Source organism: Emys orbicularis, chromosome 2, assembly GCF_028017835.1.
Source record: "Emys orbicularis isolate rEmyOrb1 chromosome 2, rEmyOrb1.hap1, whole genome shotgun sequence".
Classification (NCBI taxonomy): Eukaryota; Metazoa; Chordata; order Testudines; family Emydidae; genus Emys; species Emys orbicularis.
This window is the reverse complement of record NC_088684.1, coordinates 283102386-283116547: the sequence shown is the minus strand read 5'-3', so window position 1 is coordinate 283116547 and position 14162 is coordinate 283102386. Positions and strand designations below refer to the sequence as shown.

At 43.9% G+C, this 14162-nt stretch overlaps 1 protein-coding gene across 6 annotated transcripts in view; it reads right to left on the bottom strand.

Moving 5' to 3' along the window:
• Positions 1–14162, bottom strand: part of PRKAG2 (protein kinase AMP-activated non-catalytic subunit gamma 2) — a 395505-nt gene that overhangs the window by 275783 nt on the left and 105560 nt on the right. For all 6 annotated transcript variants that reach the window (XM_065400003.1, XM_065399999.1, XM_065399998.1 and 3 more), the window contains exon 2: positions 3762–3833. In XM_065400003.1, coding sequence (XP_065256075.1) covers positions 3762–3833 — 72 coding nt within the window. The remainder of the gene's footprint in view (positions 1–3761; positions 3834–14162) is intronic.

Below are 14162 nucleotides of genomic sequence, written 5' to 3'. Positions count from 1 at the left end.
GCAGCCCGTTGGAGCTACCTGGTGGGGGCTTGGAAGCAGGGTGGGTCGGCAGCTCCCCTATCAGCTCTCTGCTCCCCTAAGTTCCCTGTGCAGCACCTGCCCAGCAGGCTAGCAATTGCCGGGCAGTTCAGCTGTCCCTCCCCCACTGCCATGTGCTGCTCCTGCCCTCTGCCTTGGAGCTGCTCCCGGGAGCCTCCTGCTTGCTGTGCAAGAAGGGGAGGAGGGGTGCTAATGTCAGGGTGTCCCCCTCACTCTGCTCCTACCCCCCCCCGCTCCTGTATCTCATCTCCACAGAGCTGGAGGGGACACCACAGGGCTCAGGACAGAGGAAGGTTGTTATTAGGAGAAGGAAGGTAAATTGTTCTTGTTAATCTCTGAGGATAGGACAAGGACAAGAAGCAATGGGCTTAAATTGCAGCAAAGGCGGTATAGGTTGGACATTAGGAAAAATTTCCTAACTGTCAGGGTAGTTAAGCACTGGAATAAATTGTCTAACTTGCTCTTAAAAATCTCCAAACACCCGTTAGGCATGATCTAGGTGCAGGGGACTGGACTAGATGACCTCTCAAGGTCCCTTCCAGTCCTACAATTCTATGATTCTATATATCAGAGTATACTGCTGAGGCTTCAGTCCATGTTGTCTCTCAGTCTCCCCAGCTATTTCATATAGATGTTGAATACATCAGGACTGAGCTTTGTGGGACTCCATACATAAGATCTCTGGAGGTGGGGGGGAACTAATTGTCTTATCGATGCTCCTGAGTTCCATCAGAAAGGAGGACTTACATTATTTCAGGGAACTCCTGGATAGGCGTATTTGGAGATCAACAGTACCAAGTTCTCCATAAGGGTCTAACAGCATGAATACTGATGTACTTTCCCCTATCTATAGACGAGGGAGAACATTCACCTTATCAACAAGTGCTGCTTCGGTAGCATGTCACACCAGAAGCTTACATGAGAAGGGTTTCCAAGCAGTCAAACTGTAGTCCCTGCCCTGAGCAGTGAAGGAGAAAGCTGAGCTGAGATTAACTCCTTGTTCACATGGCACCAGACAGTGAGGAGAGGAAGGATGGTTATAGCTTATTATTATCATTATTAAGTTTAAGCAATTACGGTACTGGAAGGGACTCAGGATATCTGCGTTCTATTCCTAGCTCTGCCATAGACTTCTTGTGTGATCTTGGGCAAAGCATTTTCAGTCCTTCAGTTCACTATTTGTATAATAAGGATAATACTTCCCTGCCTGAAAGGGATGTTAGGATGATGCATTCATTAATGATTGTGAGCTGCTCAGATATTATAGTGATGAGCACTACAGGGAACACTTACAAATACATTTTCTAAAAGTGCCTTTGCACCCTTTCACAAAAAAGAACAGTCAAATTTAATGAAAAACTTTAAAAGCAGATGATAGTGAGATCTTGTGGACTACTCACCTTTAACTCACTCTATAACCTAGACTGTAAAGGGATTTAAGTATGAAAAGATAGACATCTCTGATTTACTGCAAGTCTCCAAAATGACTGGGACATGGGAAATGCAGATGCTATATATAAAGGAGTCACCTCTTTTTGCACGTGCAAGTCAGATGGATCAGACTGTGACTTCAACCTTGGACAAGGGAGAACCACTTTACCTGAAGTAAATACTAATTTGAATGGTTTGTTTGCTTATCTTCAGCAAAGGCTGATTTACATTTTTATTTAGAATTATATAACATACTACTGACTGATGCTAGGACTAATTCAGTTATGGGAGAGCTCTGCTCATGAAGTGCATGGTAATGGGTAGGATGAGATGCATGTAATGGATTTTAACATATGGTTTATTTCCCATCGGAGACTGGGCATAGTCAGGTGATCTCATTCCATTTTGGAGCACAGGTTGAACACAGCTTGAAGTCTAATATTAGGAAGCACTGAAGGTGCTAGATTTCAATCAAAAAATCATCCAGTTTATAAAAGCAATTTCATACCTCTTTGAGGCCCAATCCTACAGCTGTTCCATGCACAGAATTTGAAGTCAATGGCAGTTCTGCAGGCTGAGTGACAGCAGAGCAGAGCTGGGCCCAAGTGTTTATAAACTATCTTTACTGGAGCTGCAGAAAGAAAACATGGCTGCTGGGAAACATTGTTCCAGCTCTTCCCAAGAAGGTCACTGGCCAGAATGACATCACAAAACTGGAAGGAAAAATTCAGGCACCTCCAAAATGTCAAAGGAGGACTTCAAAGAGGCATCACACAGCCTTGGGAACGAGTAAGACCACAAGAGAAAATCTGGTACATTTTTTTCACGATTGACCCTCATATAGTTTTCCCATCATCAAGATGAAAGAGGAGACTCTAGATGGAGAACGCAGTTTTTAGCCAGAAATTACTGCCTTTCACCATCATAAAAATTCAGCGCAAAGATATCACACTATTCAATTTATGCTAATCCACCAAATATATCTCTCTTTCAGTGACTTTGTACATTTTTTCCCCATCCAGTGTCTACATGGGTTCTCTTCCATCCATCTCTCACTCCTGCATCACAGTCTTAGAAGTTCCAACACCGAAAATAACAAGGCCAGTGACATTAGGATGCTGAACTGCTGATGGAATGGACCAGCTTCTAACATGATTATCCTTTACCCTGAGGTGCAAAATAATAGAGGAAAAAATTGCTGACTAAAGCCAATTTATTTAAGTGTCACTTCTGGATACATATTAACGTCACTAGGACAATATTTGTCATTTCCCCTGCCTTGAGCCACAAAATAGAGACACTGTGATAGACTGCAAGAGGTCTCATTTAACCATAGAGTTAATATTCTTTGCTTAAGTGTTATTGTGAGTCAGAATAGGCCGTTTTGCAGCTATAGGCTGAATCGGCACTTTTTCGGGGAGGTCTACTCTTCATTCTCCAGACTAGATAGCATGGACACACACACACACACACACCCTCTGGACCTACTGCCAGGACTTTGAGAGCCAGGAGACCCCATCACAACTGGTGCCACTCTAAAGGACGTGGAGCTGCTCTATAACAAGTTTTGAATACTATCTTTCTATGTATTTGTCTGACTGTTGGCAAGGGATGTTTGCCAAATTAATATGTTTGGTTTAGTTTAACAGCAGGCCTCTGAAAAAACAAGCAGGAAGGCAAGGGAGTGGATTCCGATAAGATACCTCCAGGGGGATTAAGGGAGAATGCCTGAGCTATTAAGTAGGAAGCTCCTACTTCCTTGGCTCCCGTTAAATTTTACAGCTTATTTTGCCAATACTGGGAATAAACAGATCAAAAAGACCATAACGAGTTAAAAGGACTCATTGGCCAGAGGTCAGGAAGCTATTCATAGGGAACAGACTGACACCCACAGATATCTGTTTGTTTACTGTACAACACCACACAGCAACGCCTCTCAGTGAATCACAGTAGCTAACCATATTCCTAGGGATAACTGTTGTAATTCAGTGAGGAGTGTTACTGCATTAAGTTAAATTTAATTTGCAGTGTTTATAGCAACAGTGCTGTAGTAGGGACTGTTTTTCTTTCTTCAAAGGAAGTATCACATTAGTACAACAGTGGTGCAGGGCAACCCAGCAGTGGCTCCCTTTATCCCTGGTCTAATTCCATGGACACTGGGGACCTTACAGCAAGGGAGAATCTGGGCCCAAGACTCCCAGCCTCTGCAAACCTAAGTAAAATAAAACGTGTTTATACTACCACAAGCACTATGAAATTACAAGGAGGATGAAACCTTTGAAACATCCTACCTTTCGAGAAGCACTTTTGTCTGAGCTCTCCACATCTCCATCCAGGAATGGCATGGCAAATGAGCTAAGATCCTAAAGAGGAGAAAAGGAAAATTAATGCCTTACATTAATACCTTTCTCCTGCTTTGCTTTAGGTATTCCTATTGTTCTAGTCCACAGTTTTATTCCTGAAAACATACACCGGCATACCACGTACTACTTCACAAGTAAGCTTTAATAACTGCTGAAAAATAAGGGCCCTCTTCAGCACTCCCTGGCTCTGAAGTCAATGGGAGATTTGCTTGAATAAGGTGGAAGTACGGAATGCTTTGCAGGGGCCTAGGCCTCATCCCCTGAGGCTAGGTCTACACTGGGGGGGGATCGACTTAAGATACGCAAATTATCCTTTTTGACTTACCCCGCTGTGAGGACAGCGGCAAATCGACCGCCGCGGCTCCCCCGTCGACGGCGCTTACTCCTCCTGACGAGGTGGGAGTACGCGCGTCAATTCAGGGATCGATTTATCCGTCTAGATGAGACACGATAAATCGATCCCCGAGAGAGCGATTTCTACCCGCAGACTAGCCCTGAGACTCAGAACCTAGGGCCTTATGCTAGGACTTTCAAAGGAGACTAATGGAGTTAGGTATCGAGATTCCACTGAAATTCATAGATGATATTTGGGATATACACACTTGTTCACCAACACAAATATCTTGCCTCTAGCAGTGACATCGTTATTATTTTTATGCACTATTTAAAGCAATTAACAAGAGAAAACATAGATAATCTGAAAATATGTAACATAAGTCTAGGAGAGAGAAGACAGACACAGCGTGGAGTTGGGAAAATAACCTATGTACTTTCACAAATTAGAGAGGAGCACACAATTGATCAAGTGAAGTGGAACCATGAGACAAGTATGCACGGTCATCCTTAATTAATGAAAACAAACTGCAATTATATTCCACCCCCCGCTGCCTGTTCTATTTAGATCACTTTCCAGTCTCATCATTTAGAGTAACACAGGTTTTTTAAAATTAATAATTAAATGTTTTCTGTAAGGCTCAAGTTTACCATCCATCTGATCAGAGAGGTGGGTAATGCACAACTCACACTATATACCTCTCAGTTATTCAACTTTGTGAACAGAAGTTCTGTAATGAGATACCTAACTGCAGTTTGAGCTTTGGATCCAGGGCTGAACAAATATTTTTCCTGATGTAGAACACACACACACACACACAAACATACCCCTCTACCCTCTTGTGTGTCAGTTCAAATGCAGGCCATTTTAGTAGTGGCTAAAAGTTATCAGCTAATGGCTGTTTGGTGGGTCTTCATCTGGTTCCTTATGTAGAAGTGTCTAAATCACAAGAGCCACCACCAAAATTGGCACCCTTTTTGGAAGTGCCATCAGAGAACCTCTATTCAATCCCTCTTTATCAGAAACACTTACATTTGTACCTCATCCAACAGCATAATCTTTTTTTTGCACAGTTCATAAAAACAACTTGTGATTAAACAGTTTTTCATTAAAAATTAACTTTGTTCTCTCTTTTTTGTTTTTGGAGGTGGTGTTTTTTGGGGGGAGGGGAGTTGGGTTTTTTTTTTTACAATGAAAGTGTGTGGCAAAATGAGCAGATGGCAGAGCAAAAATTGGTCTCATCCCAGATTGCATAATCATCCTAAATGCAAAACATGATTTTTTAAGCACAAACTTCAGACACTCTTAAGGATTGTGCCTTTATAATATTCCAGTTATATAACTAACAACAAGTCTGGACATTTTGGCCTCAACCTCTCCATCTCAAAATTCTCCCCACCCCGTTCCTCTGGCTGGTTTAACAGCAGAACTGCCCGTTTTTCCTATAGGACAATTATTGTAGCCTAGTGGATAAAGTGCCTGCATTGCATTTAGAGGATTCTGCATTCAAACCCCAATTGGGGTTGCATTTCTTTACACATTCAATATTTGTGTAATAAAATGCAACCCCAACAGCGAATGTGCAAAGAAATGAAACCCCTTCAATATTATCTATTTGTTCAATGAGATACTGGTGTTTCAGTTCCAACTATTTAATAATTACCTGGACCATCCAAATCCAGGCAATAGTGCAATGTCATGTATGCATGCAGCAACTCTACACTAAATATTATTTCAAATTTTCATGGAACTTTGCTAGCATGTGGCCCTTAATATGAACTAAAGAATACACTTTGTAGCTCGTTGTACATTTATTCCATGTGCCAGGCTCCCACTCATGTCAGCGGGACACATTGTCCCCTCTGCTTCCATCGGAAAAGGGGACTCAAAACTAGTAAATCTGGGTGGGCATGCATAGCATAGGAAGAGGTCCCACATCATGCAATTGTCCATCCTGTACTTACCCAAGTCTGTGAAAGCTCCTTTCGAGGTGCAATGATTAAGGCTACGTTTTAGTCATGGATATTTTTAATACAGTAACTCCTCGCTTAACATTGTAGGTATGATCCTGAAAAATGCTACTTTAAGTGAAACGATGTTAAGTGAATCCAATTTCCCCATAAGAATTAATGTAAATATGGGGGGTTAGGTTCCAGGGAAATTTTTTTCACCAGACAAAAGACTCTATATCTATCTATCTATATATATAGTCTTTTGTATAAATAATATATATATATATATATATATACACACACACACACACACACACACATATACATATACACATACACACACACACACACACACAGAGTATACGTTTTAAACAATTTAATACTGTACACAGCAATGATGATTGTGAAGCTTGGTTGAGGTGGTAGAGTCAGAGGGTGGAAGAGGGTGGGATATTTCCCAGGGAATGCCTTACTGCTAAATGATGAACTATCACTCGGCTGAGCCCTCAACTGTTAACACATTGTTGTTAATGTAGCCTCACACCCTACAAAGTAGTACAAATGGAGGGAGGGGAGACAGCATGGCAGAGAGAGACAGAGACACAGAGTGTGTGTGAGACAGATTGAGAGAGAGAGAGACAGACATGAATTGCCCCTTTAAGTACACTGACCCCACTCTAAGTACATTGCCTTTTTAAGTAGATCCGCAAGTTGGGACAGCAGCTGCTGCCAGCAAGCTCCCTCCGTCCTGAGCCCTGTCGTGCCCCACCCCCACCCCCTATTCTGTGGAGATGGCCCAATGGCGTAAAGGAGCAGAGGGGTGAGGGGGACACCCTGTCATTAGCTCCCCCTTTCCTTCCCCTCTCCCCCCCCGCCCCGCACAGCAAGCAGGAGGCTCCCAGGAGCAGCTCCAAGGCAGAGGGCAGGAGCAGCACATGGCAGTGCGGGAAGGGACAGCTGAACTGCCGGCTAGTAGCCTGCTGGGCGGCTGCCACACAGGAAACTTAAGGGAGCTGATGGGGGGTCTGCCGGTCCACCCTGGTTCCAAGCGCCCACCAGGTAGCTCCAACAGGCTGCTCTTTCTGCAAGCAGTGGACAAAGCAGGTGGCTGCCAAACAACGTTATAAGGGAGCATTGCGCAACTTTAAACGAGCATGTTCCCTAATTGATAGTAACAACAAAACAACGTTAACTGGGAGGACTTTAAATGAGGAGTTACTGTAAAAGTCATGGACAGGTCACGGGCAGTAAACAAAAATTCACAGCCCGTGACCTGTCCAGGACTTTTGCTAAAAATACCTGTGACTAAAACTTGGGCCAGGGGCGCCGCAGGTGCTGGGGTAGGTGGCCCAGATGCTGGGGGAGGTGACCCAGGACCCTCACTGGTGCTGGGGGAGGGGGTTGGCAGGGCTGGCAGGGGCTCCCTACTCGGCTCCCCCACACACACACCCAAACTGCTGCTGCAGAAGTCACGGAAGTCACAGAAACCGTGACTTCCGTGACAGACTCACAACCTCAGCAATGAGCCATGGGCACAGGAGACTGTGGGGTTTCTGGAGGCAGAGCTGGGGATTGAAACTAAAAACCAGGCTATAGGCCTCGTAAGTTTGCTACCTAAAAACTGTGGCACCTGTATTAATGGCCACTTTTGGAAATTTGAGGCCTAAATGACTTGCCCAGACACCCAGGAAGCCTGTGGCAGAGCGGAGAATGGAACACAGATCTCCTGAACTCCAGTCCTTTGCCTTAAGCTTAGACTACAAATCTTAAAATTGCAAAAGGGATGGTACAGCCCTATCTGCAAGAGCAGAATTTCAGTTACCAAATCTAAACAATTACAGCCTCAAACTTTAAAAATAACAACAAAATTCTCTTGCACTGTTATGCAACAGCATCCAGTGCCAACCTCTGCATTTACCAAAAAGATCCATCACCCTTGTGGTAGCCAAGAGAAAGTTTTTTGGCTTTTGTTTGTTTTGGGTTTTTTTGTTTTAACAGAAGCGGGAAAAGTCGCAGTGTTCTCCAAAGGGGAATTTTACACCATCTTAAACAGCAACCATCTTTTCATTGCCATCCCTGCAGCCACCAAATTGTGTCCACACACTTCCCCCGGCATACAGACTCTCCCCCAACCATGCTGAATGTGCAGTTAATGGTGAACATGACAATCAAAACCACTGGGCTTGCCAAGAACAAAACACTGAGGACATGTCTACACTGGCAAGTTTCTGTGCCACAAGTTATACCACTTTTATTAAAACGCTGGAATTAAACCGCTGTCCACACTGTGCTCTTTATGACACTGGAGCGCATCCACATGATGCAGGTTTCCCAATCCCATTGTTCCATGGGCATCCTGCTATATTTCAACTGAAGTGTGTGTGTCAGGAAGTGTGAGCGAGTGTATGGAGGGGGGGAGGAGAGTGTGTGTTTTGGGGGACAGAGAGTGTGTAAGCATGCTGTCTTGTAAGTTCAGACAGCATCAGGAAGCAACCAGTCCTGAGGCAGGGGGAAGGGGAAACCCCGACATCAGCTCCCGCCTCCCTCCCTGGGCTCTCTGCACAGCAATCTCTCTCTTTCTCACACACACACACACACACACACACACACACACACACGCACACACACGCACACACACACACCTCTGTGTTCAACAGCACCAGCATTCCACATTAATGGTTTGTTTTGTGTCCCAGAGCAGATCAGCACAGCACACAACGTCTGTCAGAAACGGTGCTTTGAAAGGGGAGGGGCACACGTCTCCAGGGCAGCCGAGTACAAAACAATGAGCAGAGCGATCACTTGAGGCATTATGGGACAGCTCCGGAGGCCAATTACAGCGCAGAAAGCAATCAAGTGTCTACACTGGCAATAGAGTGCTGGAGCCGCTGCGCAAACAGCCTTACAAATCTCGACGAGGTGGGTTTTTTGCCGCGCTGCAACTGAGGAGTTTCTGCGCACTAAGTGGCTCAGCAATGTGTACACGTCTGCAGTTTGAGCGCAAAAAGCTGCTTTACTGCGCAGAAACTTGCCACTGTAGACAAGCCCTGAATGGGAGAGGAAAATACATTCTTATTTCAATTAGCAAACAAAAACGACATTTAGTGACAGATAAGGCTGCATGAGGACACACTCCATCCACTTAAAACCTAAAAAGTATGAAAAAGTGCATTCCTTTCCACCTTCACATTGCCCACATGCTGTTGATAACACACTCCACCACTCAATAAGACTTTCAATTTTATCTCTAACAGATACCCAAAAGCAATACATACAGTACTTCTATTTCAAACTAGCAATCTCACACAAAACCTTAACCTATTTCTCATATAGAATCACAGAAGTGTAGGACTGGAAAGGACCTCAATATATCATTAGTTCAGTCCCTGCACTCAAGACAGGACTACATAATAACAAGACCATTCCCAACAGGTGTTTGTCTAATCTGTTCTTAAAACCTCCAATGATGGAGATTCCACAACCTCCCTAGGCAATTTGTTCCAGTGCTTAACTACCCTGAAAGGGAAATTTTCCTAATGTCCAACCTAAACCTCCTATGCTGCAATTTAAGCCCATTGCTTCTTGTCTTAACGAGAGGTTAACGAGAACAAATTTTCACCCTCCTCCTTGTAACGACCTTTTATGTATTTGAAAACTGTTCTCATGTGCCCTCTCTGTCTTCTCCAGACTAAACAAACCCATTTTTTTCAATCTTTCCTCATAGTCATGTTTTCTAGACCTTTAATCATTTTTGTTGCTCTCCTCTGGACTTTCTCCAGTTTGTCAACATCTTTCCTGAAATGTGGCTCCCAGAACTGGACACAATACTCCAGCTGAGGCTTTAACAGGGCGGAGTAGAGTGGAAGAATTACTTCTTGTCTTCCTTACAACACTCCTGCTAATATATCCCAGAATGAGGTTTGCTTCTTTTGCAATAATATTACACTGTTGACTCACATTTAGCTTGTGATCCACTATAACCTCCAGATCCCTTTCCGCAGTACATTTCCCATTTTGTATGTGTACAATTGATTGTTCCTTCCTAAGTGGAGTACTTTGCATTTGCCTTAATTAATGTCCTTCTATTTACTTCAGACCATTTCTCCAGTTTGTCCAGAGCATTTTGAATTTTAACCCTATCCTCCAAAGCACTTGCAAACCCGCCCAGCTTGGTATGCTCTGCAAACTTTGTAAGTGTACTCTCTATGCCATCATTTATATGCTTTTTTATATAAATTATATCAAAATTAGATCTGCATACTTGACCATCACACATTCCATTAACATGAAAAGTTATTCTGCCTTAACACTGTTGTAGTCACTGTTAACATAATTTAATTTTTATGGTGAATTTCGTATTATGGCAAAAGGCACTCTGGAGGTAGAAAGTAGGAAAATTTATCTGAACTTTACCTCTAGACAAAAGGAAAATTTCAGGTAAGTCTGAAGATCCACTACAATGGGTCTTACTCCTGCTTGCAGCTTCCTGGAGGCAGAAATGAGACCTGTCAATCATGGCAGGCTGGGAGTTGCCAGCCTTTGCCATCTACAGATACTTCCGAAGCTGCTTTGAAGAGCTCATTCCTTTAAACATCAATTCACTTGTTAATAGAAAAAGAATTTCCTATAAACACTTCCTACAACAAAGCAACTTCAAATTTCACCCCAACTACCAGAGAAGTTACATATAAAATCATGCCCATGAAAAACATGGAGGAGTGTGACAATTTAACACTCCCTCAGAACTATAATCCTTATGCCAGACGGGTTGGATATAAGGACTTTCCCACTAGAAGCAAGAAAATGTTTGGGTAAGTTCAGATAAATTTTCTTATTTTTCTTTGCAGGAAAGTCCATGGATCCATTACACTGGGATGTCCAATAGCAGTGTCTCACCAGGGAGGGAAATATGGGATGAATGAGGAGATATATATTATTTAATAAAAAAGAAACATCAATCAATTACTGAGTGAGCATAGTATGCAAAAGCCTTCCTCCAACAGCAGGGACTGATGAAAATTGCAAATTTAACCTTTATCCAGTAACGAGAAAAAAGTGACATTAATTGTGTCATGGGGAAGTTTGTACCCCAAATGCACTCAGATACCAAGACCAATTTTAAACGTTTTAGGACCAAAAAAATTATTTAAAATCCAGTGTCATGAAAAAAGTTACATTAACTGTTTTGAGAGAGACTTCTGTTCCCAAAATGCATTCCGAAACGAAGAACAATTCTTTAATGTTTTAGGTGAAAAAAATTAATTCAACTAGCAAATTGAAAGAACTAGCAGTATTTTAATTTAGTGTGAGCGATTTTCACACATCAGCATCAATGTGGAGTGAATAAAATGGTTATCGCATACAAATTCACTGCTTGTGGCTCTTCTGGTCAGCTGACCTTGGGCAAATGTAGCAGTGTCCACTGCCGAGTTTCCTACATGCTTCGGAGGTATCTATTTTTTGATGGTAGCCAAGGGACAAGACTGCTGTTTTGATGGGCATGGTGAGATGACAGGTAAGCAAGGATTCTTCTCGTTATATGTACATCTACGAGTCACTCTCCCAGATTGACAAGGAACAAGTGCCCTCTTTGTCTTGGTTGAGTGTTGTGCCAAGTGGGATTGTTGCTGACCCAAATGACAAAACTTGCAATTCCAGCAACATCAAGCAAGTTGAAGCAAAGAACCACTATTTATTTTGCACCTTCCAGGAGCACATTCTTGTTAGATGGTCCATGTTATCAACACCACTTTTAGTATCATTGTAGTAGAGAGTTATGTACGGTTTCTTTTTATCTCATTCTACAACCTTGTCATGATGCATGCATGATCGATAAAATTATTACTGACTTGCCCTCCTTTGGAATATAAGAGAAATCAGGGTGATTGACCCAGCAAACCCAAACACTGATGACAATTTTTCTCTGCTGAGATGTGAGTGCATCTCACTGGGTATATCTGGCTTGTTTCATTGGATTGTTCCAACATAAGTCAAATTTTCATTGAGCAGGTCTTCAGCAAGCTGAGGACCGGTGAAGAAATGATCCCCAACTACATTTCTTCCAATCTTATGCCAGTGCTGAACAGAAGCTCCTCATTGTCTGAAGACGAACTTGAAAAATCAGCGGAAACACAGTCTTCCTTCTCAGAGCAACTCTCAATACGATCTGGCACAAAGTCATTATCGTCCAATACGTTGTCATCACACGATGACTCGCTTTCAGAGCTACAAATCATTTTTATAAGGTCAGAAGCAGAATATTGTGCCTGATTGTTTGCCATCTCGAACTGCGCAACACAGAAAATCCCCTCAAGAGTCTCCTGAGTCTGTAGTGTTTGGAGCACAAGACCTAGACAGAAAATCCACTCAAGCATGGGCGTCGGGTATCGTAGATACGGGAAGGCGTTGCCTTCACAAACAGCCTGACGTCCCCCCGCCCATGCTCTTCCCTGGGGCAGTCAGGCTGGGGGCTGCGGTGTGCCCCAAGGGCCACGCCACACCACACCACCTGTCCTCCCAGTGCTGGGGCCAGGGCCGCTCCGCCTGCCCCGCACTGGGACCGAGGCCACTCTGGCCATGCCGCCTGCCCGGGGATGGAGGCGCTCCGGCCACGTTGCCTGCCCACCCACCCAGCACTGGGGCTGGCTGCTCGGCTGGGGGGAGGCGGGGATGTGCCTTCAGGGCAGGGGGGCTGGCCGGCCAGGCATCAGGCCGCACTGCCACAGTGGGGGGGAGGGGGGCTGGGGGCACTGGTCAGGGGCCAGTGGCCACAGTAGGAGCTGGGTTCCAGTGGGCGCGGAATGGGCAGGGCATGGGACGGAAAGGGCAGGGCTGGGGGGCTAGCGTCCCCAAGCCAGGGTCACCCACCACCCATGCTCTCAAGAGTGTTAGGTGAAGAGAGCCAGCATCAGTCCATTCTGTGTTGAGGATACCGATCAAGCCTGGATTTTAAGGGAACAATGTCCCTGGAGTACCTTCTACCTTAAGGTGACTGGATACAACAACCACTGTCTCTGCAATGCATTATGAATAAGCATATGCTAACTATTACAAGACAAGATACTTTTGTCAACCTGTCTGCAATAGCTCATGAGCGTGAGTGCCAAACTCAGGGCAGACTGTCAAGAAGCAGGGCACAAACCACAAATTGGTTGTGGATAGTTCTCTGAAAACATCCACTCGGTGAACAAAGAGAACAATTGATTGCCATCCTCTTTATAACAGCCCTTACCATATATGAAGATTATCAGGTCCCCCTTCAGTGTTCTTTTCTCCAAATTAAACATACTCAATTTTTTTAAACTTTCCTCATAGGTCAGGTTCTCTCCTCCAGATTTTCTTCAATTTGTCCATATCTGTATTAAAGTGTAGCACCCAACATGGGACACACCAGTCCATCTGAGGCCTCACCAGTGCTGAGTAAAGCAGAACAATTGCCTCTTGTGTCTTACATACAACACTCCTATTAATACACCCTAGAATGGTATCAGCCTTTTTCACAACTGCATCAAATTGTTGGCTCATATTCAATTTTGGGTCCACTGTCACCCACAGATCCTTTTCAGCAGTCTACTGCCAGCTAGCTACTCCACATTTTGCAGCTGTCCATTTGATTTTTGCTTCCTACGGTTAGTACTTTGCCCTTGTCTTTACTGAATTTCATCTTGTTGCTTTCACACAAATTCTCCAGTTTATCAAGGTCCTTTTTAATTCTAATCCTGTCCTCCAAAGTGTTTGCAACCTTTCCCACCTTGGTGTCATCCACAAATTGTACAAGTATACTCTCAAGTCCATTATCCAAGTCATTATTAATAATACCGAACACTATCGGACTGAGGACTGACCCCTACAGGATCCCACTAGATATGTCCTCCTAGTGTGCCAGTGAATCATTGATAACTATAACTAACCACATTATAGTAATTTCATCTAGGCCACATTTCCCTAGTTTGCGTATGACAATGCCCTGTGGCACTGTCTCAAAGCTTTACTAAAATCAAGATAAATCGCAGCTACTGCTTCCCCCTATCCACTAGGTCGGTA